This window comes from Netta rufina (assembly GCF_964035555.1).
Source record: "Netta rufina genome assembly, chromosome: 20".
Lineage (NCBI taxonomy): Eukaryota > Metazoa > Chordata > Aves > Anseriformes > Anatidae > Netta > Netta rufina.
The window spans coordinates 3,149,299-3,176,627 of NC_140144.1; the positions used below are offsets into that span (position 1 = coordinate 3,149,299).

The window sequence follows — 27,329 nt, forward strand, 5'->3', positions numbered from 1 at the left end:
TCTGTGCTCCCCCTTCTGCCACAGATTTTGGGGTCAGTGCTGACATGGTGCCTGGATTAGGTGGGGCTGAGTCCACGGGTGTGAAGTGGTGTTTGCTATTTCCACCAGACAGCTGCCGTGCTGTTGGCTAGTTTTATCTTATTATTTTTTTCCCAGGGAAGCTGTCTCATGGGTATTTAGTCTCTCTCCTAATCCTGCTGAAAAGATTGATTCAGTTCTTAGAAATGGGTGTTTGGGATAAGAAGTCTGAAAAAAAAATTGCTCTTTCCCCTACTTTCTAGGACTAGAGTTCATAGTAAATAAAAAGGTTACATTAAAAAATGCCTACAATTTCTGCCAGTAATTTCTCCTCTAGCAGAACCTGCCCTGGCACCAGCGTTGTCCAGCAGAGATATCAGCTTGGAAGCGTTAATAATTCTCAGTTATTCATCTCGCTGCCTTTTGCTGTAGCTTTGTGTTATCTGCTTGCAAGCAGGGATGCCAAAGCTGCTGGACTTGCAGCCAGTCACAGCTCTGTGGTGCACGGCTCAGATGTGATTTATGGACAGCGATACCAGCAGATACCGATGGTATCAGGCAGCTCAGAAACGTGCAGCATCGTGTGACAATGCGTACCTTGTTGAACCTGTACATAGAAGTACTGAGCTCCTAGGTACTTCAAGAAATGGATTGCTAATTATTTATGTTAGCATAATGTTCAGGAAGGACACTTTCACTCTGTTCTTTGCATTCTTTTATACCCAAGGGAATAAGCTCTTCTTATGATATATTCCAGCCATTCTTAGAACAAAAGGTATCAGGTATTTATCACAAACCTGGCCTTTGTCTCGGGGAACAGATGTCAGAGCTTGTTAGTGGAGGTGGTGGTACAGAAAGCAGTGCCTAGCCAAGTTGTCATCCAAGTGAGGAACAGTGTGCAGTGGTCCTGAGCACCACTGAGCTAGCAGGATGTGTGCCCAGATCTCCAGACCCATAGCAGCATGTGAGCAGGAAGGGTCTGGACGGCCAGCCACCCCGCCTGTGCCAAAGGCGAGGTACGCACAGAACTGATTTACCAAGATTTTGTTGCACTCATTGCAGTGTTTGAATTTCTGTTTGTGCTTTGGCAGGGATGCGAATCCTAATGTTTGGTATGGGGCAGACCCTGACTACTGAGGTCAGGCCATGATGAGTCCTGCCCTGTGCTCACGCAGGATGGGTCTGGGGGAGTTTGAGCCTTATGGCCAGCAGCAGTTTGCATCATGGTGTTGAAGGGGATGTCTCTGATGCTTTGGCCAGGCCCTGTGCTGGTGTTGCTGTGTCAGTCCTGTGCTTGGTTGCTCCTTTTGATGCTAATTTCAGTCATTGCACTTCCATGATTCATCCTATTTTTCATTTTGTACGAGACTCCTTCCTGTAAGCCTACCAAATCTCAAAGTTTCTGTACAACCCGTTAAGAAACAAAAAGGGCTGCACATCAATCCATTTATCTTTGTGCAGTTATCTCCTCAAACCTTGTCTGTGCTATTTTCTGCTTTCCACAGCTGATCCCTGCTCCCAGCCCTGGCTCGTCCGGCACCTCTGCTTTGTTCTCAGCTCTTTGCTGCACAGCCGGGACAGCTTCGGCAGGATTGTCAGGACGTGCTTGCCAGCTGGCTCCCTTCATCTCTCGGTTTCCCATATTTTTAATGACCATTTCCGACTCATTCTGGCCCAACTCACAGTGGCTTCTGTGAGCTTTCAGCTGGACTGTGGAGGAGTGGGGAAAAATGAAGCAGAAAGCTGGCGCTTGGGCAAATGTCACAGAGCTGATTGCAGCCTTCCCTCACTGGGGCACTGAGGCTGTTTTCCACACACATCTGCGAACAGTTTAGAGGCATGGGCTGCAGTGCTGCTGTAAATTAGCACTGTTTTTGCAGGCTTTGCTGAAGATGCACCTCTGCTCTTCCCTGGTCCTCCAAGCACTTTCTGGACACCAGCTTTCTGCCGGCTGGTCCTTTGGAGCTGTAAGACCCCATGGCTCCTAGGCTGGACACTAACCCATAACACTTCTAAAATCTGCAGGGCCCTCTTTTCCTCATGCTGCTGCTTGGACGGCCTGCCTGGGCTGCTGGCAATGGTCACAGCCTGCAGCATCCAGCCCTCCTTCTGAGAAACATGGTGCTTAAGGCTGGGCACCCACCGCCTGCATCATTTACCCAAAAGTCTGAAATGCGGATGTCTAGATCCAGAGCCACCGCATCATCCCATTGCTCTTCCGTTTCTCTCAATGCAAGTGGCTTTGTTTAGGATGCTGCTGTATTTTTTTCTCACTAGGTAAAATCTGTCTGGGGTTTTATAATTTTCCAAATGTGGCTGATTCATGGGCAGACCTGGCAGTGACAGCTTAGCCATGTGTGCATGGGCAGTTCCCATGATTTTTTTCATATGATTAGACTGAAATTCCATGGGGCAACTCCCCATGGAAAGTGGTGAGCTGTAGGATTTCCTATATAAATTAGCTAGGTGATTAAAACATTAAAGATGTGAGAATTTATGAATAATTATGTTTTTTGACTAGGGGGCTTTGCTACAGGTTGAGCAGACTGTTTTTAACATCAAGCCTATTAAGGAAGACAGGACTGGAACAAAGACCTTCAGCCGCTGAGCATTTACTGGTGCCATGGGACTATTTCATCCCCCCTCACTCCTGTTTCCTCCTTGATGAGCTCTGAGACAAACCAATGAACGTATCGAGCACCCCTCCTCTCAGCTTGTAGCACAAACGTGCCCGATGACAGCACAAATCCATCTTAGCTTGCTAGAGACTGATGGTGCATTTTGCAGCAACATCCCAGGTGGATGTTCAAGATTATCTGTTGGTTTGAAGTGTGTGCTGCTCCCGGGCTGCTGGGGTTTATAAGGGAGCAATTACCATGTGAGGATGGAGGGAAGGGAAAAGAGGAGTGAAGTCATTGGCATGGGTGCAGAAGTTAAAATTAGAAGTCTCTGAATGTGGTAGGCCTTAGTTTAAATTTGTTTCGTGTTGCTTCTGCTCAAATGGCATCAACAGAGCTGACGTAACGTGAATTTTCTGGTCGTGGAAAGGTAGGGACAGGTGTCCTATAGAATAGATACTCTGCTTCTCGGGTCCTGGCTTGCTGCTGCCTCTGTTGCCATCCAACATCTCAGCATGGTTTTTCCTGATCTCCAGCACCTCCTGCTGCTTGAGTCTGGCCCCTTCCGCACAGCAATGCTGAGCCTGCTCTTCCCTGGCCCACGCTTGGCAGCAGCATTAAGTCAGTCAGTAAGTCAAGGACAGGGTTTTAAGTCGTGGAGCTGCTCTGTGAGCACAGCCACATCCTTCCAGTTTGCCGGACGTCCTGCTTAGTACTTGCCACGCAGTAAAATTGCAGAGTTTGAAATTTTTTTTTTTCCTGTTACCTTTATGGTAGATGGCCACTTCCCTAAGAGCTCAGCAGCATGTTATAAGGAACTGAGGAAAAACTGGCTTCTGGGCAGGTGGAGATCAGTCTTGGGTGCTGCCTGCTGTGGGTGCTCTGTGCCTCTTGGAGCATCACTGCATGGGACCTGGCGCTGCGGTGCCATGGTGCTGTATCCCTGGGGGATGCCCGTGTCTGACAACCTCCTTCCAGCTCTCCCATGCTCCACAGGAGAGGTCCTTCACTGCTCCTAATGGCACCTCTGGGATTAGGGAAGGTTTGGCAAAGTGTCAGGTCACAGTAAAGGTTGTGTCCATGTGGGCACGCTTTTGTTGGTTTGGTTGTAATAGTGGTGGCTCCAAGTGTGTTCACTGCAGGTGGCTGGGTGCTTGCACGTCCCACCGTGGGCTGGCTGCTCAGCACCCCCTGCCTTGATACAGCAGCCTGGGGACAAACCTGGCAAAAACTAGTGGAAATCACCCATCAGCACTTTAAATTAGGCAGTGAAGAAGGAGTTGGTGAGAGGGTTTTGACTAACTGCATGGTTGGCTTGTGTCTTAAATCAAGAATTTTTTTGTTGAAACGTTGAAGGAAGAACTACACTAATTAGTGAATGAAGCTTTGCCATGCTCTCTGTGGGTAATGTGTGTCTTGCAGCTCTTCACTCAGGGAGTTCATGTCTTTGTGGATTGTGGATACTGTGACAATATTTCTTCCTTTACTGTGTCCCAAAACGCCAAAGCTCTTTCATCTTTTGAAGAAATTTCATTTTTAGTTTTTAAGAATCACTTGGGTTTGGGATCTGTACTTCTTACCAGAGTTACAACAGCATACCATAGGAAATGCACCCTGCTCTCTGGATGGTCTCCATGAATAAAGTGCTCTGTGTGAAATTAATTTTTGCTCAGATAAAGTATATAACCAGACCCTACTTCAGATATTAAGAAACACCACGCATTGGTACCTAAGGAATCCCTGAATTTATTGTGGCAAAAAGCTCTGGCAGGTAATTTCTAGCGTAACTGAGGGGGTTATTTTCTTTTCACTGTCTCATTCTTAAAATGGTGTATTCTTTCCTATAAGTACAGGGTGCTGTTCTCTAAGGGTCAAAGCCAGGCCTGCTCGCTGTGTGTAAGCAGCCTCTTAAACAAGCCGATACTGTGGATTTTCCTACAGTCTGATTAAAGCTCAGCAGCTCTGCAAATTATTGGTTTCCAGCAGATACAATTTTCAATATAATGACAGGTATAAAATCTGAAGCAGCCTGAGTATGTCTATTCATGCTTTGGAAATGGGAATTTGCATTTAATCCCATTTTTCCCCTCTCTTTCTTTTCTCTTTTTTGACATTAGGATTCTGGCAACCGCTGGGACTGACTTTGACCTGCGGACCCTGCGAGCTGTCCGAGTGCTGCGGCCCCTGAAGTTGGTGTCAGGAATCCCAAGTGAGTGTCATGATAATGTCACAGCTAAGGGGCTCTAGAGCTTTTCTGAGCAATATGTTGTTCCTCTGCTTCTTCGTGGTCTGTGGCTCCTTGTTTTTGCTAGCTCCTGGTTTTGTTCCCCCAGGCTGTGGATAGCGCCTGATTTCAGCAGTGCAGGTGGGTGGCAGGGAGTTGTCCTGAGATGCCTGTGCCATTGGTGTTGAATTGTTTCAATTCAGATACAAAGCCATGAGGCCAAAATTTTGCAGCTTTCAGGCCCCTAGCCCTGAGCTTGGATCTTCCAACAACTTCAGCTGAGCATCTCACACCCTGCTGGGGTGTTTGTTGCTTCTATAGCACCAGGGAAAAAACTAAGGCATAGAATGGATAGGACTTACTCTTGCCTTCTCATTTGCAACTTGATCTTTTTTACATGCCAAAGTGAAGGGTCTGATGGGGAACTGCATATTGTCTTGCTTATGCCCTGAGACTGCCCAAGCCCTGGCACCATTGCTTATTGTGTTTTTGCCTGTCATTGCTCACCAGCTCTCTGCCTGCTAGAGGGGATGGCTGTCAGGAGTATATTTCATTTCTGAGCATGGAACAGGAAGGTTTTCCCTGCAGCAAACCCCTCAGCTCTGTGGGATGCTCCTCATTAACCCCCGGGCAGCCCCTCTCCTCTCAGGCTGTGGGCTGGGATGTCAGCTCTGCTACCTCGGGGCTGAAATGCCAGTGCCATAGAGATCCAGCAAGGGGTTATGCCAGATACTAACAGCATCCAAAAAATCCTGAAATCAGCATCCTTTTGCAGGCAGGGCTTCAGTCTGAATCCCCACATAGCACAGGTCCTTGGCTAGGCTTTGGAAAAATGTTATTTATTTATAGAGTCTCTAATAAGGAGGTGCTGCTGGCTCTTTCTTATGTTTGTCTTGCCCATATCTAAGGATGTCAGGGAAGTAAGGTTTGTGGAAGTACCAATATGTTTTTTTTATAATAGGGTAGCTCAGAATGGGCTTTGTGTGCCTGAAATATTTTCTACTTTCTCTACATACGACAGTTCTTTCAGTGAAAGATATTGCTTCTGCTGATGAGTGTTATGGGGGGGAAAAGGCCTCAAGCTGGGGAATTTTGACACAAACTGTTTCCAGCCAACACAAGTATCTGCTCACTGATTTCAGTATTGAGGAAGAGGGACTAAAGTAATTGTATAAGTGTTTCCATAAGCACTGGGCTCCAGTGTCCCTGCATGGGGCTGTGGTCCTGCAGGAGTGTTCCCGTCCTGGGGGAATACGTGCTCTCCAGCCTGGTGACATGCCCTGGACCAGCACAGTGTTTTTCCATACAGCATCCTTTGCTCTCATGTTTTAGTGATGCTGCAAAAGCTGTGTGCACTGTGCTTTTCCCACCCCGTTTTAAAAATGTACGGCCTTGAGGTTCATTCATTTACGAGCATCCTATACTCTTTTTTCTTCTACACTCCAGGTATTTTTTCCTCTCCAACAGATATTAATACTTTTTTTCTGTGTGCCCCACATTGACCTCGGTAGAGCTGCATAGAACAAAGTGGCAAGGCACTGATGACCCTTCCTTCTCAGCACCTCCGAGCGGGCCGCCAAGGTGGCTCTCAGCTGCCAGTTATCGCTGAATTTATTTTATGTGCGTCTGCGTGACGCTATCTGACACCTCCATCTCGCCAGCCTCTCTAGCCTTATCTCTTCTGGTTTTAATTGAAAATGAGTTTCAGAGCCAGTGAAAAAGCTGTAGATGGAGAGCCCTGGAAGACGGCGTTTGGGTCTCTTTTCCTTTTGCTTCTGCATTGCTCTGCTGGAACCAGGCCTAAGGCCACCCCCACGGTCACAGGATCTGCCTTAAGGGCCTGGTTCAGCTCCCAGCTGAGTCCTCAGACTCTACTGGCTGCAGGAAAAGTCCTTTTTGTGTCTCTGAAGCTTAGGAGGGCTTTGAGTCTGTGATCTGAAGTAAGAGGGTCAGAAAAAGGTAACTCCTGACTGTGTGTCTGACATCCTCAGAGTGTGATGCGTGTAGTGTTGTCTTTACAGCACCCTGGGAAACACAGCACCACATGACATTGCCAGTCCTAATCTTGCCCTTAGACAACCCCTTACCTCCTGCTCCAACCCTTGTTTTCCATCCCTTGCTGACTACCTGTTTCTCCCCGCCCCACAGGTTTGCAGGTTGTCCTCAAGTCCATCATGAAGGCGATGGTGCCCCTGCTTCAGATCGGGCTGCTCCTCTTCTTCGCCATCGTGATGTTTGCCATCATCGGGCTGGAGTTCTACATGGGGAAGTTTCACAAAACCTGCTTCTCCAACGAGACAGGTGAGACTGGGGCTTTGCTGCCATCCCAGTGGATTGTCTTGATGTTTCCAGGCCCCATCACCTCATCGGGTTGCTTTCCATCTCCATAAGATGCTTTTCTCCATCCTGCTCTTACGTTGTTTTTCCTTCTCAATGTTTGCTGTATTCCCTCTGTCTTTACCCCCATACTCTAAGAGTTGACAGACTTTTTCCCCCCTACAAGCACTGGGACAGATCCTTCTGTCACTTTTACACCCAGTCTTGATGCTGGTGGGTTGCTGTCAGTCTACACGAGAGCGAGAAGAAGGTGCTTAGGACCCCCTGGTATGGGAGACTTGTTTTTCATAAGAGACATGCAGAAACAAATTCCGGTGGTTCCAGCTTGTTGAAGGGTTGGTTTTAGTTTCAGTTTGTTCGTCTCTGTTCACATTTTCAGTGGGTTTTGCTCTCTGAACAGTTTTCTGACTGGGGAATTTCCTTGGAAGGTTTCTGGGGTATGAGAACATCAGTGAGATCAGAAAGGGTGAAAAGACTGGGAGCAAGGAAAGGAAAAAAAAAAAAAGAGAGAAAAAGAAAAAGAAAAAAAAAAAAAAGGTGAATAAATGGAAGGCAAGGGGCCCTCTGATGGAGAAGGGATAAAAATGTCCTTCAAACAGGGCAGGGCAGGGAGTGGTCATGAAGGTGAATAGGAAGAGGGTCTGGTGAGGGGCACCATGCAGCCTTGGCAGCACAGCAGGTGCTCAGGCTCATCGAATTTGTTTCAATTTAAAAGCACACAGACAAACAAAAGCCATTTTTTCCCCATATAATTTTTTAATATTCCTGTTAGAGTAGTGCTAATATGTGCTGATTATCTGGACTATCCACAGATGGAAATATTGTTCCTGTCTCCAAAAGATTGCAATTTAAGGTATAATTGACTGTCTTTAAAGCACAGTCTTGTATTTTCAGTGATTATCACTAATAGGTCTTCATATTGATTTATTTATATGCATTCAAATGGTAATAAAAGAACATCCCAGCCAAATCTCTGGGCATCCTTCGCAAGGCTTTATAACAAACAACAACATGGAAACAGTTTAATATATTCAGTTTACACAGAGCTTTGCAAAAGCAGGGAGAAATTGTTTTCTTGCTTATGTTCATTAGCGAAACAGAACACAACTTGTAAAGGACAGTCAGGTGTTTAGAGATTGCTTGCAAGCAAAACATGGTGCTTCCTGGAAGAAGTGAATTTTCAGGCTGGATTTGTAGGAGAGGAAAATCTTGTTGCTGTGCGTGTGTTTGGTGCCAAGCAGAAGGTCTCAGCTCACTGCGACGTCTCAGGCTACCGCAGCGGTCACAGAGGAAAAACAACGGCGACAGCATCGGTGTGTAGGATGTAGTAACATTCTTGCTGAGGTGGGGAAGGAGAAAGCATTTCTGAAGAGGTTTGCATTTTCAAGGGGTGTTGTCAGATCTGTTGAATTGCAGCCCCGGAATGAGATGGGTGAGTTCTTGCATCCCTGGTTTGCAGGTGGTGGCTACAGGCTCGGAGCACTGGGCTCTGCACCTCGTTCTCTGCTATGGTGGCTGTCGCCAATGGGAAAAAGAAGAATTCATTTATTTATTTGCCCCTCCAGAAACTGGTTAACTTGATATGGAAAGATAAAACCCCAGTGCTGTTCCTGTTCTCTGCAAACAGCTCTCTGACCTCGGTGAAGGCTGAGAGGTCTCCATGCCAAGCTGGGGGCTGAGGACAGAATTGCCACACGTACAAATTGGGTGTAAGTGGCTGCTGCTTGCTGAGGGGGCCCAGATAGGAGTTGGGAGCACAGCCAAAAGATGCTGCTGTGCACCTTGCATCGTGGCATCACGGTACCTGGAGGCTCGGCGGCAGCGCAGGCTGGCGGTGCAGAAGGCACCTGCGCTTACGGGCACTGCCCCTGCTTTTCTTGAGGGGAAATGCGTCCATTGTTGGGTGAATTATGGGGATCGATTCGAGCTGCTGCGCAGGAAACGACGCGGTGGTGTTTCTGGAAGGGCAGGGCAGCGAGGCTTCCTGGCGCTGCGGTCCCCTGTGAGCGGAGCAGCCGCGCATCCCGCGGTGCCGTCAGCCCAGCCGTTCACTCCTAAGTGCTTGTCGGCTCCGAAGAGGTGCATTAACGAGCCCAGGCCTGATACCACGGGCTCCAAAGGCTGACTTCAGTGTGGAAATGTGAACCTCATTAAAGAGATGCCTCTGTCAAAGGGTAGCAGACTAGCGAATGAGGACTTGCTCACGCTGGTTTCTGTTCTAAATCCCCAAAGTGAGCAAATTCCGGAGATTTTCCCTGGAATTGGGAGCCAGATGAGTGGTACCAGCCGTGACTTCAGCTCACTGTGCAGGGAACTGAGTGGAGGTGTCAGCAGTAAATGTTGCTGCAGCCCTGACAGCCCGGGAGCCCTGGGTAGGTCAGTGATAGTCTGCACCAGAGGGATGCTGGGGACCAAAATACGGCAAATGGGTCGTTCAGGGCTGCTGCCACTCAGACAGACAGACTGTTCTGAGCTCGTGAAAACACCTCTTAATTTTGATGAAAAATGGGTAAAAAAAAAAAAAAAAAAAGTATTGGCTGTGCTTTTTCCAGTGCCTGACTTGCTTTCCTTTCACTGCATCCTCCATGCAGCCTACTCTGCTGACACAGGGGTTTTAAGTGACTGCCCTCTGCAGCTCCTCACCCAGCCCAAGTGCCCTGAAGCTGAAGGAGAAAAGAGGAAAGAAGAGCATCATGTTTATTTCCCCCCTTTTTTTCCTTGACACTCCCATTTCTTCCTGTTTCTTCCCCAGCCATGGGAGCAGGGACCGGTTCTGGTCCATCAGCATCTCTCTCTCAAAAAGAACAAGGATGTGCGTCGCATTTTCAGAGCACTACCTGGTAACAAAAGGCCAAACAGAGAGAAAACTGGATCCTTTGTTAAGGCACGCTCACGAACGGTCTGCAAGAGCCAGATTTGATATTTTCTTTGTGCAGCCCTGTCTCACCAAGCCCTTACGAAAGCCTGTGGTGACCCATATGGGAGCTGGGGAGAGATGCCCTGCTTTAAGGTGTTGAGTCAACAGGAAAATGTCGCACACACACACGTCCTGCAGCCAGTGACGGTCTTGTTTTCCTCCTGCAGGCTTTGCTCTATGGAATGATTACTCCTAATTATTGTTAGCGCTGATTTTGTTTCCCCCCTGGTGAATTTGATTTTGTGGAGTTTGTTGCTCCATTACCATAACATGTCACTTTTAAAACCATTTAATATTTCCAGAATTGCATCTCTGTGTAAATAGGAACATTGCTTAGTGTATTTATTTGCTTTAGAAAAATAAAGTGCTGGGTTTTCCAACTGCTCTCTGTTGGTGCTCACGATGTCTCTGGAGGGCTGCAATGCGTCACAGCTGGCCCTGGAAGACATGGGCCACTCTTTTGGCCATCTCTGGAGGTCCTTAACCACAACAGACTTTTTCTTCCTTGCTTCCCTGGGTCTGTGGAGTGACCCCTGCTGCAGTCAAGCTGGTAGCAGGATGCTTCCTCTGCCAGCATTGCCCTTTGGGCAGAAACACAAAGCTTACAGTGGGGCTGGAGCTGTTGGTCCAGCTCAGGGGCTGCTGTGGTGGTACTGCCTTGTAATGCAGCCAGAGGCTCCCCATGCAGCTGTGGTCCAGCGTCTGGACAGCTCTGGGGCCATCTGCAAGCAGCTCTTGTGTAAGGCACGAGTGCAGAACCTGCCCTTGTGTTATAATGTTATAGTGCCAATATTTAGGACTTTAATACATCTTTATGCAGCATAGCTGTGTCTCAGTGTCTCTTTGTTTGCACCATTCCCATGCCTTTGTTTTTACTTTACTGTGCTTTTCGTGTGTGTGTGTGTGTGTTTTTCTCATTTGTGGCACTAACAGTCGTGGTTTAGAGATGGAACTCGATAGGTCAGGTTGGACAAGCTGATCTTGAAAGTCTTTTCCAACCCATGTTATCATGGCTCTGAGATTCTACATATGACATGGCTGAAGAATTAATTGCAAATTGTGAGCACTTTGGGGTTAGCTCTGCTCCACCCTGCCGTTAAGCTGCCACCTTATAGCACGGCAGGATATACGTGTAAATGCTCACGAGTGTAACAGCTTTTACATGCCCAGAATGGCACAAGGAAGCCTGCAGTACAACCCAGTCTCATGTGATGGCACAAGGAGGACACGGCTGCACCAGCTGCCTTGCCTGGCTTTGGTCGGTGACTTTTTCTCCCCTCTGCTCTCCTCTGCAGGCGACGAGGTGGGAGATTTTCCTTGCGGAGAGGAGCCCCCTGCCAGGCAGTGTGAGGTTGGGACGACCTGCAGGGAGTACTGGCAAGGGCCCAACTATGGCATCACCAACTTCGACAACATCCTCTTTGCTGTGCTCACCGTCTTCCAGTGCATCACCATGGAGGGATGGACCGACATCCTCTACAATGTGAGTCTGCTGATGGGGCTGGGCTGTACGACTGTGGGGGTGCTGGTACGGCTTGCACTAGTTTAAGAATGGTTTGCACGACAAAGAAGTCAGTTTGTTGTTTTTTTTTTTCTTCTTTTTTTTCTTATTGATTAGCAGCTGAAGGTTTCCTCTCTCAGTTGGGTCCAGCCTTTGTGATAGGCTTTGTAATCTGCAGCAATGAACAGTGAGGGCTGGATTTTTGCATAGAGATTCAGTACTAATTTTGACAACATCAGTACAATTTTGCAAAGCCCTATCCATCACCTTCATGCCTGGCATGACCCTGGCTAAAGAGAAGATACGCCAGGCTGAATTGTGTCAGTAGGGCCTCTGCTGCCTCCACCTCTGCCAGCCAGAACCATGACTATTGCAACCACTTAAGGTCAAAACCTCTTGGTCAGTTTTATTGCTCTCCTTCTTAAAAAAGTGGAACAACCCCACACAAACAACTGAATGGCTTTGTATTTCTGGTAGTGTAATACTGTCGCTTGTGTCTGTAATTTATACTTAGGCTTTTGAGGTGTCCTGTACTGAGGCAAGCTCCTAATCCTTGCCTTCTTTGTGGGCCAGGAGGTGATTTACACAGGCTGGGAATAGATCCCTCCGGCTGGTTTCCAGCGACTGTATCCTATTTTCTTGTGAAGTGTGCCCAGCCTCTCTGTGGGAGTCAGCAGGGACTTGTGTGCCTGTCGCATACCTGTTGTCCCCAGCTTCATGCTTTGCTTGGATCTTCCCATATTTCCAGTATTTCCACAGTGGGTGTAACAGGTTGGGGGATGGTCTGTCTGGTTTGTACTCTCATTTTCTGTGGTAGTAAAGGGCTTTGTCAAGTCCAGGGGCATGAAGGAGATAGCACTTTCCAACTCACTTTAGGAATGATGATAATTTAGCAATGATGATGATTTAGCAATGTATGCCTACAGCAGCTGCTGCTTTCTGTTGACTGTATGGGGACAGGCGGTGAGACAGCTACGTGTGGAAGATCTGAATTACCCCACCCTGTCTTAGACAAAAGTGCTAATGTGGAAAAATAACTGGGGTAGGCATTAATAGATCATTTCAGTGTCTGGTAGGACGACAAAATATTCAGTCTACTACATTATAGACTCTGGACCCATGCTGGGCTCGTTTGCAGACCTTCCTGTGAGGGTTTCTGTAGCAACAGGAGAGTATTATTAATATCAACCACAGTAAATTGCAAGGTACAATTCTGCTGTGTTTGAAGCCAATATATCTGATTTATTACCTTTACCGTTTGTTGCTCAGTTCCTTCATTTCTTCCAAGTCTTTGCCTTAGAGTGATCTCAAGAAGGGCTCATTTCCCCATTGCATGCCCTCCCCTTGCCCTGAAACTTCATCACACAACCAGTTTCTCCTACTCTCATTCAACAATCCCACTGCCTCCTTCTACTGCCAACTGTTGTAAGAAAAGCCCATTAGCATCCTGGCTGGAATTGATTAATCAATATGTGGTGTATTAGATCATCTTCTTCCAAACTGCCTGTTGTACCATAAGCAAAAAAAAAAAAAAAAAAAAAAGAGAGTGTCGTGGTTTAACCCGACCGGCAGCTAAACACCACGCAGCCGTTCGCTCACCCTCCCCCCTCCCTCTCTGGGACGGGGGAGAGAAATGGAAAGTGAAGCCCGTGAGTTGAGATAAAGACAGTTTAATAAGACAGGAAAAAAAAAAATAACAAAAATAATAATAACAATAATAATAATGATGATACAATGGGGATAATACGAAAGTAATAATAGTATGTACAAACAAGTGATGCACAATGCAATTGCTCACCACCCGCTGACCGATGCCCAGCCTAACCCCGAGCAGTCCGGCCCCCTCCCCCCGGCTAGCCACCCCTATATATTGTTTAGCATGACGTCAGATGGTATGGAATACCCCTTTGGCTAGTTTGGGTCACCTGTCCTGGGTCTGTCCCCTCCCAGCTCTTACTGCACCCCCCAGCCTGCCCGTTGGCAGGACAGAGCAAAGGCTGAGATGTCCTTGGCTTAGTATAAGCACTGCTCTGCAACAATTAAAGCATCGGGGTGTTATCAGCACTCTTCTCATTCTAAGCCAAAACACAGCATTCCACCAGCTACTAGGAAGAAAATTAATTCTGTGCTAACTGAAACCAGGACAGAGAGAGAGAGAGCTTAGTATTGGGATATTGATTTTGGGGGTTGCTTTGAAAATTATTATAGTATCATTTTAGATGTCCATTAATCTAATTGGAAACAGATGCCTGGATGAGAAGCAGTACATATTTGCTGTACAATGCCAGGCATTGTACAGCTCTTGCCTCAGACCCCGGGTTAGGTTGTAACGGTTGGTGGGTTCACATCTCTGATAGATGTGAGGATCTCTGTGTGGTCTTGCAGGGTGGAGGATGAGCAGTGTGTGTAGTGTTACTGGGCCACTTGGCAGGCTGCACACAGCCGACACCAGCAGCCAGCTCTGCCCCCTTCTTTGGCCCTCCCCTCCACGCTGTCACCCTGTCCTGTGCTGCTCTGCTTGCTGAAGAGCTGGCTGTGCTTTTGCAGGTTAGCAGCCAAGAAAAGGTGTGGGTGGAGAGAAGATCCACTTTGTACAGTCCTTAACTTTTTCACGGCTTCAGTCATCTGCTGTTTTCTGGTTGCTTGGCTTTTATCTTGGTTTATTCTGTGCCCACTCTAGGTTTGTCAAATGTAAAAATGAAACAAAAGCCCAAAGCTTGCTGCAGCAATGACTGCAAGCCTGGTATGGCGAGTGTCTGTGGATGCAGAGGTGGCAGCAGTGCAAAGTCCAGTCCTTCCAGCACTGCTCAGCCCTGCATGTGCTTGTCAGTAATGCTGTTGGAATTAGCTGGCTTCCTACGGGACCCATACTGGATTATCATAAGATGTTGCCACTTGCATTCAGAAAAATTTTGCAGAGATTAAGTGAATTTTCCTGCTAGCCTTAGCCTCTGGTCTCCTTAAGGAAACCTGCGTTCCCCAGGTGTCAGAGCTGAGCTATGAACCTACTTTCAATGTGTTGCTTAAGATTTGCAAAAGGCAGTGGGACTGCAAGATGTAGTCTATGTAAACTGTGACTATACATTAATAAGGAGAAAAGCTGGTGTTTCTTGTCCTGCTAACTAGACACCTGACTACATCCTCCTCAGGCTCAGCCTTAACCCAGCCGTTGTATGACCACTGCCACAGGCTGGGCTTGCTTGGCTGGGGTAGGTTTGTGGCCTTATTTTTGCAAGCCCTTTCCCTTCCTGCTGTTAAAGCAGATGGCCCTGCAAGGGGTCCATTCTTAGAGCTGAAATCCCTTCGATGCCAAGCAGTCTAGGACTGAGACCCATTATGGGGAAGTTGAGGTTACAGACTGCTTCCTTAATGGGCCATTCATTTCCTTCTGCAAAACAGTGATAGATTGATGGCCCTGCATCAATGGGGCTTTGCTGTTGCTCCTCTTTTCCTGCTGTGACCTTTTATGTGGGGTGCTAAGAGCAGCTAGGTTTTTTTTTCTTTGCAGTCATGATGGCTGGGGTCGGTCGCAGGGTGAGACATGCTTCACCAGTACTGCAGTAACTTAACCAAGGGACAGAGCTGGCTCTGTCCTGAAAGCAGCTCTGAGACAGAAAAATAAGCCTGCTAGATGCTGGCTCTGTGGTGGCAACAGGCAAGCTGAGGAGTTCTGTGTAAACTGATGCTCACAAAAGAGGGAGCTTGGGCTTGAGTTGGATGGTTTGGCTCAGGTTTTTCCAAAAGTTCCAGTGGGAGGTTCTTTGCAAGGACTATTTAGTCATTTCCAAAGGATTGAGATGACTTCACAGGTGGTACAGATACAGCCTTCATGCAGATTTAGAGAAAAATACCATCAAAGGCAAGGCTTTGCAGTAAGTAATCTACCTCGTGAATATTCGCTCCTTCTCCTGTGATAAATTGAGGAATTAGGAGGTCAGGGAGAATACTAGTTCACAAATCTCAGCCCAATTTTTCCTTGCTGATCCACTGTTTAGACTTTCATGGAGTTTCAGTTTAATTGGGGCCAATGAAAGCTTTCTAGCAAGCCTTTATCTGGAAGGTGATTTATGCTCGAAGCAAAAAGACTGAATCATCAATCAGGTGAAATGCTTTGAGAATAAGCTGGGGAAAACTCCCTCCTGAATCAGCAGTGCAATAGCATCAGAGCAATATCTCCAAATAAGCACTTCTGTGAGCTGCAGACTTGTCAGCTGTGGCCTGTTTCTACTCAAAAAGGTCCAAGGAGCAACAGGTGATTTAGGGAAGCTGCTGTGTCCTGAGGACAGGAGACAAGGAAGCACCTTTTCTCTTGCAAATGAAGTGCATTCTAGGCTTTCAGAATGATCTGGAAATAACAGAATAAATTATTATTATTTTTCTCCACAGTGAGAGGACTAAATGTCACAGTCTGGTGTTGAAAACAGTGGTGTTTTTTTTTTTTTTTTTTTTTGTGGTGTAGTCCAGTGCAGGCAGATCAGAGATCCCTGAAGAGGATCTGCTCAGGCAGAGCATCTTCTGGATTGGGAAATTAGGGAAAGTCTGCCTAGAGCACCAGTCCCTGTGGGCAGCAATGCTGTTCAAGTACGAGGTGCTCTGGAGTAGCAACCCCTTTTATTTTTACTTTTTTTGGTGCAACTGGGACTAGTTTAGTCCCACAGCAGTCTAGAGACAGGTGTGCCTCTCAGCAACATGGAGCAGCCCAGCTCCTGCACCGGGCTGATGCATCCCACTTTGGTGGTGCTGATATGGGGCTCTGCATGCCTCTGCTGCTCAGGATAGGCCCTTCCCATGGTAAGTAAAGCTCACCTAGAGCATCACACTAGGGCTGGGAGTGATGTAAAACAGCAGGGGTTGTAGTGTCTGCTTCACTTGTGCCTCAGAGCACCGTTATTGTGATAAGTAGTAATTGGTGAGCAGACTGTCTCTTGGGACTGTTACGTAAATGTATTAATTAGTGCTCATAAAGTTCTTTAATATGCTAACTATTACCACGCTGCACTTGTTCTCATGCTGTAAGCATAGCTGTCGATGTTGGCACTGCTGAGGAAGGAGAACACCTCCAGTGATGGCTTCCAAGTTGCTGGCAAACCAAGGTGCAGGGATAAGGTAAAGAAAACCAAAGCTAAGTACTGGGGACACGTATGGAGGTGGGATAAAATAATGCACATGGTCAGCAAGAGAAAATGTGGTGCCCCTGGCATGCGAGCCCTTTAAAACCAGGGCAGATAAAGCTCTCAAGAAGATTCTGCTTGAGGCAAATCTGTCCCAACCTTCCTCCACACATAGTTTTCTAATTAAATAATGGTATTTTGGATCATTTTGATTGTGCTCAGCATTTGTGAATGGTCATGATTCTTCTCTTGCATACTGCTGATATAGGCTCTGTTAGGAGGTATTCAATTTTTAAAGAGATAATAGTGTAATTCCTGGTTTTCTCTCTATAGCAATGATTCTCAGGTTTTGCCATGCAAGGGCCTTGCATCCATCATAAGACACTCTCTTCCCTTTGATCCCGGTTACTGTGGGAACCTCACCTTGTTTAACAAAGTGAGAAAACCTAGGAAGTCTTGTGCCTGCCTACAAACTCCCCCACATAAAACGTTGCTTTACTACCCTATGTAACAGCATCAATTACTCTACTGAGCCTGTAACTGGATGTGAGAGAGACATTGGTAACCTTAAATGGGATAGCTACACCAGACATAACACTGTAGCTGTGGTTAGCTGGGGCTCAATGCTTTCTGTTATATACTCAGGGGTTTAGGAAAGTTTTTGAGCTCTGCTCTGTGGTCGTTACACAGCCAGCCCTGCTCACGCTACCCATACGTACCCCTCTGTGGGTGCAGTCGTGCCTTTGCAGTGAAGGTGTGGGTCGAGTTTCCAAGGAGCTGAGGAGCGTGGTTTGGAGCTTTGTGGTCCCAACTCTCCTACAGAAAATCATGGGTCAGACCTCAAGCTGGTAGAAGTCTTGATGTTGACTTTCAAAGAGCTGGGTTTTCACCTTTTATCTTTCCTCTGCAGGAGCTCAAAGATACATGGTGGAATTTGCTTTGCAAAATAGGGACTCCTTGCAGGAAAGGAAAAATGTCAAAGAGTACACTCACTCTCTTTTGATCTTAATGGCAAGAGATTTTCCTGTTTCTTCTATTTCCTACTGTCAAATATTAGTGTCCAGTGGGTATTTCAAGACTGTGGACTGGGCCTAACCTAATATGCTTGTAAGTAGGAATGAGCAGTTCAAATAAAATGTAAGTTTACCCTAAATTGGATCCCAACTAGAACTATACCCTCACTGAATTTAGAATAGCTCATGATTCACTTGGTATTTTTCATTCTCTTTTGTGTCTTTCAATTTCCTGATTCCTATAAAGATACAGAAAGGGAAGGTCAGGATGTAATTATTGTTCTACCTCCAGCCCAACCATAGGTGGTGGATGCGTTGGAAATGTAGAGGTTGAAGGGTATCTATTTTACCCAAATATCATAAAGCAGCATCCCCTCACCTTGGAGACTTGGTGCTAAGGTTCCTCTTGGCTTGTTGCCTGCTTGTGAAATTCTTCCTGGCCTGGAGAGCCCCTGCACTTTCAGGCACCCCTTAAACCTGTCAGTTAAGGCTTACAAGTGGCTTTTTGCTGGCCATTCGCTCACGATTGTGGTTTCCTGTGAGGTTATGCACTTGCCTTTGCTAATGCATGACTGTCATGCCTGCTTTGGTGTAGCAGCAAGTGCAACAGCAAACCCTGTGGGACTCGGTGGAGGTGGCTTTGAAACTGCTCCTCTCTCCTAAATTACCTAATGTGCTGCTGGCTGTTAGCAGTGACCTGCAGCCAGTCTACAAAGCACAAATCCGTAATAGCTAGATACTGAGCTGGATGAGGATAAATAAGGCTTTGTTTACGGTGCTGTTTGTGTGTCCTGGGGCTGGCAGCCTGCTCTGGCTGAGGGGGTTTGTGATGGTTCAGCCTCCTGTGCTCATGCTTTGTGTGTGTGCATCAGCTCTTCTTGTTCTGAATTAACGTTTCAAGGGATAAAACTGTTTAGCCAGCAAAAGCATGGCCAGCCAGGAAAAGGAAAAAATATTGGTTAAAACGCTTTCTTTATGTTTTCAGCAGGAAGATTAAGGATAAAGGAAGGTTTTGTTTTGCCACGTTGAATCATACAGCACCTTTCTGATAAGGTTTCTTTTTCATTCTGCACTCAGTGTTGTGTCTGAGGGGCAAGATCTGCTCTGCCTAAATCTGGGGTGCCAGGACCTGGGGCTGGAAAAAGCAGTGCCCCCAAAGCCAAAGAGCTTGGCTTTAGCACCTGCACCACAGCAACACGACCACAGTGCAGCATTAAAAAAGGATGCTCTGCCTTTACTTTGGCTTTCTGAAATATGTTGCATGAACTGAAATGCTGTCTGTGAATGCAGCATTTGCCTAAAAGCTGGAATGTGAGTGCAGGGAGTACGTATGGATATGGCATAAAACTCCCTATAGCACTGTCTTGGGGACAGATCGCCTCTGGGACTTGGTGTTTTCCAATGCTAAACTTCTACCATCCCTGTGAAGTTGCTCTGGGAAATGTGCTGAGGGCCGAGGGAGATGCCCAGGTCCAAGCAGTGGTGGCAGAGCTGGCAGTGCACATGTAACATGTGCTGGAGTCAGGCACTGAATGGATGTGGGAGCTGAGCTCCTGTGCCAGGCTTAGGTGCTGTGTGGATGTGCTCGTGCTCTTTTCCTCCCTGCAGTCTCATAGAGAAGGGAAAATCCCCTAATGTTGTTAGTGTTAAATTGTATTTACTATTCAGTTAGGATGACTGTAATCTGCTAATAAGAGTCAGCCATTTTCTATGTGCTCACAAGGGTGATGGATAACTCCCAGCCTCTCACTGCTGCTGTGGGGGAAGTGTTGATTTCTGGTGCTTTGGTATAACCGATCACTGGCAGGAATATTTGGCAGCAATGGCAGGATGAGGAGAAGCGAGCCAAGAGTCTGGCAGCAGCTCTGAGCGCAGGATTGGTGCGATAGTGAAATAGCTGGGAGAGAAGAAGGGAGAAAGCCTTTCTTGTTCCCCACTGCTCAGTGGGGGCTGCAGATTGGTGCTGGTGCTGGAAGTCTGCTAGAGGAGGGGACCTACCTAGGAATGACCAAGCCCATGTAAGAAAGGTACAGAGCAGAGCAGCTAAGCCTTTAATTCAAGCACAAAACCACGCTGGAAGTTCTGGCTGCAGCTTTGCCATGTGTGAAACTCATCTTGATGGAAGGGGCCGCAGGTGGTCAGGGCATTGTCCGTGCCCCATTTATACCTCTTCTGGGGTCTTGGGTGGGTCGGTGTGTAAGACCTTCTTCCCACTGGTTATAGAGGTCTGGATTTCACCCATGCTTCCTGCTCGACTTAAGCCTGTTCCATCCTCATTGTGTAGTTGCAATATACACGTATGTTTGGTTTGAGTAGTGGGGAGGATTGTTATTGTGTAGGAAAATGAATCTTTTAGGTCAATGTTCATTCATTTGGATTGTTATCATCATTTGATTGCGACAGTCACATAGTCCTCAGCATCTTTCCCAGATTTCAAAAATTCTTTTATAAACAGAACCACCTACTGTTTGTGTCCTGCTGCCAAGCAGAAACCTAACAGCAATGTGAAAATAACTAAACTTCTTCATGTCTTAAAACCCTCCATGAACTCCATGTCCAAACCATCCCAAGCATCTTGCTCATGAGCAGAAGGTGGATTGGGTTTCTCCCTTGCATTTCCCCCAGAGCAAGATCCAACACCATGTTTTGGGGTAGCATGGTTGTTACTAAAGAGACCTAGTTGGATGCGTATAATATATAGCAGTATAATAAATTGGTGTGTTCATCAGCAGGCTTGTAGCTCAGCTGAAAATCCTGCAGAGAGCACAGAATGAGCAGCACAACCTTTACCTGCTCAGTTGAATTTCTCTGCTGGCTCCTGAGATGAACCTTTGTGGTAGATGGAGGAATCTGCACGCCTGGTGGGTCCTTGGGGGATGATGACCTGTCTGTACAACAGACTTCTGCTCTCAGTTCTGCCTTGGCTGATATCCATTTATTCATGCTTTCCTCCCCCTCCCACTAGATTTTGGAGGGCCTGTTTGCCAAAGGGCTGAAGACCCAGATCTTTCAGAGATGTAGTATTACTGTATGGCATGCTTTGCATGCTTCCTCATCCAAAAAGTTTTGTTTAAATTCAAAGTTATTATAATAGAAAACGGGGAGATTGTCTAAGGCTAGAATGGCTTTGAAATGTCTAGATGCCAAGACAGGTTTGATGTATTTCTCTGACCGTGCCCAGGTCTCCATCTGTCTGGAAAAACAGACTGTCTGACCCCGTGCCACATGGAAGTTCTCTCTAAGGCTAAAAGGATTGGACATTTCAGCCCTGATTCAGCAGATTACCCTGCTCAGAAAACCACTTGAACAAATGTGTAAAGTTGAGAAAAGGTTTAAGTGCCTCACTGAATTTTCAGCATTTTCTTTAACGTCTCAATGAAGATATGTTCTAAATGACTGTGGGGCAGCCACCCCCAGGCTTTAATGGGAGACGTTTAACATACAGAGCAGGAGAGTGACATACATCATACAAACTTAAAGAGCCCTTTCAACGGAGCAATTGCTCTCTGAAAAGAAATGAAAATCTCTCCAAACAACAGCTTAATCATCTGTGCTTGCCAAGAAGTGAAAACTCCAGCTGAAGAAATTCACTTGCAGCTTGACAACATTACAGCAGCGAGGGTACAAGCAGCTCTCTTACATGCCCAACAATTGGTTTCCTACAAAGGGAAATAAAGGCAGCTGGGTGCTTTCAGAAGCATGCCAGCCTGTTTATGCCATGGCTGATACATCTGCGGTTGAAGTAGAAGAGAATAACAGAACACTTCTTTAAAAGAAGAAAAAGGAGATAAAAAAAAAAAAAAAAAGAAAGAAAAAAGTGGGGACTTTTTTGCTCCTGTAGACCCTACGGCAACTCAAAATTATCTGCAGCTAGGTGCTACTGCAGAAGAGGCTGGATGTGCATGGGCTTCAGGAGAATGTGTCTTTTTTCTTTGACCTGCAGACAACATGCTCTGGGGCACAGGAGATGAACAGAAGCAGCCCCAAGCCAGGCTGCAGTAATGGGTCCAACGTTGGTGTCCTGGGGTCATGGTGTTGTCTCCAGGCAGCTTGGCAGTGGGATGAGCAGGATACTCAGTGTGTGGGTGCAAGAGAGGCTGGAGGTGCTAGGCAGAGAAAACTGCACAAATGGTGAGTTTGGGGCTTTTTCCTGCGTTGTGTCAGTGGTAGAGAGGCAGGGAACAGCCTGTTGCTCTGGGCAACCTATTGGCATGTTTCACAAGGGTGCTGCAACCAGGTGCAAGCCGAAGCTGCTCTTTGGCAGAAGGTGTCATCGTTCTCCTTTGCCTTCCTTCAATTGAGAGATGCCAGCCTCCCTCCCCCTTCCTCCTCCAACAGATAACATTCCCAGGGCTATAGGGACTTTGAAGTGGGATTTTCATCCAGATGCTTTTTCCAACAACATTGTGCCAAAGTCCAGCAAACACTCTGCAGCTCTCTTTCAGGAGGAAATTGCCCAGTAAGTGGAAAGCAACATGCTTGTGAAACAAGAGAAACTCTACATCCACCTTACCTGGTGTCCAGATGTGGTGGTTTTACCGTGCTAGGCAGCTAAACACCACAACCGCTCTCTCACTCCCCCTCCTCAGATGAGGAGGGGAAGAAGTAAAGTAAAGAACAACTCACAGCTTGAGATAAGGATGATTTGCTTTCCCTGCTGCTGCAGGGAAAGTTAACATCCCAGCCAGACCCAGTACACCAGACTGAATAGTCACGGGCAAGTGAGAGTGTCTGCATGGGTATAGCCCATTGAATTGGCTGTTATGCTGCCATTTAGCAGGATTGAACCGGTTATCATTTAGCTGGATTAAAAACATATGCTTATTTGTTTCCCAACAGAGAAGCAGGTAAATTTGGAGCAATTATGCCATGCAGGGCTTGTGGTGCCGTAGCCAGGCATTGAGCTCGCTGGCCAGGGGTCGGTCAGCTCCTCACAGGACCAAGGAGTAATTATTGGGACAGCCTAAAGTGTGGCGAGACCTTCTGGCAGAGACCAGGCTTGCACAGCTGCTCTATACGGCATGGGAGGAAGCCAAGACCAAAAAAAATAAAAGGATATTTCCAGCTTTCTTGACAAGATGCTTCCCAGCAGGACAGGTGTAAGCATTTGAACTCATCTGGCTTTTAATAAGTTATCTGCTGATCAACACAGCCAAAAAGCTGGGCATGTGTTCTTTTTAGGGTTGATTTGTTTATGAGCATGGTCTGTGGCAAAATCTTTGGCTGGTTGTCCCATGAGTGCCCCTCCCAGTGAACACTGTTGGAATATGGAGAACGGCTTTGGGCTGGTTTCATAATTTTCTGCATATTTAATGAATTTATACCATAGTAAATAATTTCACACTTAAGACTTGGAATCTCACAGTTTTCATTCAAATATGGAACAATCTGTGAAGTCTCATGGTTAAGAAAATATATATATTCTTCCTTTAGCAGACATTCCTTCCCCTTTTACAGTCTACATAAAACCTTGTAAAACATCTTTAGGTGGAGAAGAAAGGATCTTGACCAGCTATCACTTTTTTTTTTTTTTTTGTCTGAAACAGGAAAAAGGTGGTGATAAAACAGGTTTGGACTCCTGCCCTGAGCAGTAGGGTTTGCATTAACAAAGAACTCTTGGACTTGAAGATTTTGCTGTGTTTTGAAGTTTGTGTGGCCAAACTCTCAGCTCTAGCTCTTTCTGTGGGCTGTAGAGAGATCTTCAAGTACATTTTTTGCTTATAATGGACTAGAGGAGAAGCTGTACAGCTAAAGGTATTCTCATTAGAAGACAAAATGAGAAGGTGGCCTGACGCAAATAGATCCATGCTCTGCACAAACCCAATTCTCTGCTGAGGAATGCACATGTACAATAGTCTATTGTTCATATTTTATGCAATAGAATCAAGAATTTAATTCATTTAAACAGTTTTCTGATATTGAAAATTTCTTGGGAAGGTTTTGCCTGCGATGTTTGGAGGGAAAATCAGTGCTTGAGGTATATAGACTTTATTCTTCCAGGAAGACTCTAGATCCACATTGAAGATGACAAGCAAGCCTGTACGCTATTCTGAGGACTGTCATTACGTGCAGTGATTTTGGGACATTGATCCACAATTTCCCATGGTTATTGTCAGAAAATGATTGAGTATTGGTTTCTTTGTTAAGTGTTCTGGGAATCAGTCTGCGTGACCAGCTCTGTCCTGCTGACTTAGGGGTACAGGCCACAGGGGCTGCTGAGTGGGAGGGAAAGCTTATTCTGCATCAACTCACCACACCAACAAAATTTGTATTGTGGTCTGAATGGATCTTTATCTTTATGTAAATATTGCACATATCCTTGAGCAACTAGACTCTAAACATGCGTGTCATGTCTGTGCATGCATAATTGTGTGCATTCTGCCCTCCTTGTGACTTTAAGAGTGCTTTTTGGATCAAATTTGGCTATTTGATGAAAGATAGAAAGTACATGAAGCCTTGATGGTTGGTTTCTCAGCAGAAGAAAAAGCTTCAAGGGAACCCTGGATTTATTCTGAGAGTAACTTTACTTATGCATGAGTCTTTTCAAGCAATGAGTGACATACAAAGCACTCTTGCTTTCCAAGAATCCCCAACTCAAAAGCAGTGCCTGTTTTCCAAGGAGCAGCCACTCCTCAAACTCTCCCCAGCCGAACTCCAGCAGCCTCGGTGCTCTCCTTCTGTGGGCACCTGGTGACACAAGGCCTCCTCCTTCCCAGAAAGCAGGACTTGGCTGTGTGCTCAGAGAAAAGACTTGAAGACAATGATGTGAGGCTTCTGCGGTGCTAGTTTTAATAGTAGATTGCTCTGAAGTTTTGCTGGAAGAATTTATTGCCCATTAGCATTTCTGTTTGAGTCACGTGTAGGTGAAACTATTTGAATTACTTGATTTTTACCAATAATTTGCATTTAAACTTACAGAGAATATTGAGTGCAGGTGAGGAAGGTTTGCTATTTGCTAGACATTGCTTTTGAGGGCTTTGAGATAAATGGGTCTGGCTTGGTGCAGATTCCCCATGATAGTTCTGGGCTGACCATGGATCATTGGCGATGGGTCTGGTCTGCTGTCGCAGCTAAGGACCCACAGCCAAATGGGAGCTGCAGGATTTGGAGGTGGCAAGTAGCCTGTGAGCTGCATTTGGGTGACTCCGGTTACAGCTTCAGACATCCTGGGTTCATCATTGTGCTGCTAGCTTGCTGTGTGACCATGAAGAAGATGCTCACACACGTAAAATGCATGTTCCTGATGAGTTCTGTGCTGTGACAGCCCAGGGTGGTTCACAGGGTAGTTGGTTGCATGACTGCTAGGGTAGAGCTTTGTCCTGGGTACTCCACCATAGGTCTGACCTTCCTTAGCACGAACACACGTTGCCTGTTTCCAATGGGAGCTGCTTAGACCTAGTTTACATTCATCATTAAAGTCCAAAGATTTATTTATTAAAAAAAAAAATAAATAAAATGAGAGAGAGAGAGATTAGTAAAAGTAAGTGGGTAGAGTCCCTTGGCCTGTCTGTAATTTCTGACAGTGAATGAGGCTTTCACAGCACTGGGCAGGCAGGCACACTCATGAATAAAGCAACCAAGTGAGTCCACACTATCAGAGGATAGAATGAATTTTTTATCAAGAAATCCTGTTAGCATATTTATGTATTGATTTATTGGTGCCATAAGCCTTCAGATCAAGGCATAAACCATCAACATTTTTGCTTTTTCAATCTCTCCATCTCTGTGCGCCTTTAGAAAGGGTAGGGGGAGAAACAAAAAGAAGAATTTGGCTGCTATTTTAATTTGGTTGAATTAACATTATTACCACATGCAACAACTGTACTTAGTACATGCTTGTATGTGGCTAGCAATATCCTAGCAAAATTTAAATGCTGCAAGCTTTGAGGATTTTACCAATGGTCATCTTCTGTTATTTGAGTTGATTTTGTGCATTTGGATGCTTTCCTCTGAAAGCCCAGTTCCTGGAATTATGTGCTTGAGAGAATCATAACTCACTTCCTCTCTATTTGGGACGTTTTAGCTCTCGTCATTGGAAAGAAAAGCTAGAAAATTTGAATCCTAAAGCATCAAAACCCAAAGGGCTAATTGTCTGTTGGTATGCTTCCACCACAACCTCCAAAGGGATCCTTTAACTTTAACACCCCAAGCTTGTTACAGGTTTGGCTGGGCTCTTGGGCCAAGAGGACAAGAGCTAATGCCAGGCCTGGTGTCTCACCATGGCTGGTGCTGCCAATGCTATTAAATTCTGTAGTTGAGGCTGATTCTGTGTGGTTTCACACCATGAGCAGTTTGACTTTGTATGCAGGTTTTGAATTATTCTGGATTTTATTTTGATTCTAGTAGTGAATAAGTGTTCTGCTCCTCTAAATATCAGGTGACTGCAGTGCTGGATGCAAAACCCCCTTTTAGGGGGCAGAAGGATGATTTCCATTTCAAACCATCATTGTTTTTAGTGCTGTGAGACTCAGAGGAGTTGTGGATATATTTTTTTTTTTCTGATGCCTGCTTGGGCACCAGGAGTTATGGATCGATCCAAGCAGTGGTGATAGGCTTTGAAGAAGGTGGGTTGTTGTTTTCTTACAACAGTTTGGTGGGATGACCCATATCCTGTAGGGAAAAAGAGTAGAATAACTCAAACATCTTCTGTGAAGGAGAGGATATACACAGAAACGCTGATTTGGGTGTAAAACTGCCAGGAGTTTCGAACACCTCTTTCCAAAGAGTTCATTTTGAGCAGACAACGTATTCAGGATTTGATTGTTTTTGGCCAATGTTAAATGTAAAAAGAGCAGGTGGGCAGTGGACTCTTTACATGGTTTTCTTGCAACTGCTGACCCTCAGGACAACAGCTATCCCATCCCAAAGGGCCCCCCAGAAAACATGTCCTCTGCCCCCAAAATCCAAGACCCACGTGGGAGCTGCTGTAGAGGCACAGAAGGCACAGTTGGAATGTGGTAGAGGAGGAGGCTGGCAGATCCTCCAACCTTTGGTTATTAGCTGGACCTCAGATGGATTTTAGGGCTTCTTGAGGTCCTGTCCAGCCCAGGGCACACATGGAGCCCTCCAGCTAGGGAGTTTGCCTCAAAACACATATAAGTGGACAAAACCACCAGTGTTAATTCCTGACTCCAGATTTCTCTGCAGCTTGCTGGCCTGGGGCTCTTCCATTTTTGAATCACTTCCTCTACATGCAGGGGCACCTGGATGGACCTGATCCCACTGATCCCAAACAGAGAGATGCTCAGGAAGATCATCTGAATCCCAGTCCAACTCTGTCTCAGCATATGCAGCATGTGCAGGAGTGTGATTTGGGCCGACCACTAATTTCATTAACCAGCCTATTTTAGTTTTCTCCTTCACACAGATGAGCACACCAGGCAGGTGCTCTGTCATCTGCCTCCTGTGGGTAGTACAACCCCTGAGCATCAATCGGACGTGCACCTCTCTGCCAATTTAATTTTGCTCAGAAGGGTCAATCGCCAGCACTCCCTGGCTGTTGTGTCCCTGCAGAGCTAAATACCAGATGCTCTCTGCAAATGGACCGTAACATCTGAAAGTCAGTAACTAAAGTTAGTGGGCTGACGTTG

At 46.3% G+C, this 27,329-nt stretch overlaps 1 protein-coding gene across 2 annotated transcripts in view; it reads left to right on the forward strand.

Annotated features, from left to right (window-relative positions):
* LOC311217258 (voltage-dependent N-type calcium channel subunit alpha-1B-like) overlaps positions 1-27,329 on the forward strand; it is a gene marked incomplete at both ends in the record, with an annotated part of 280,405 nt that overhangs the window by 96,281 nt on the left and 156,795 nt on the right. For both annotated transcript variants that reach the window (XM_084299168.1, XM_084299169.1), the window contains 3 exons: positions 4,754-4,845; positions 7,009-7,161; positions 11,410-11,597. In XM_084299168.1, coding sequence (XP_084155294.1) covers positions 4,754-4,845; positions 7,009-7,161; positions 11,410-11,597 — 433 coding nt within the window. The remainder of the gene's footprint in view (positions 1-4,753; positions 4,846-7,008; positions 7,162-11,409; positions 11,598-27,329) is intronic.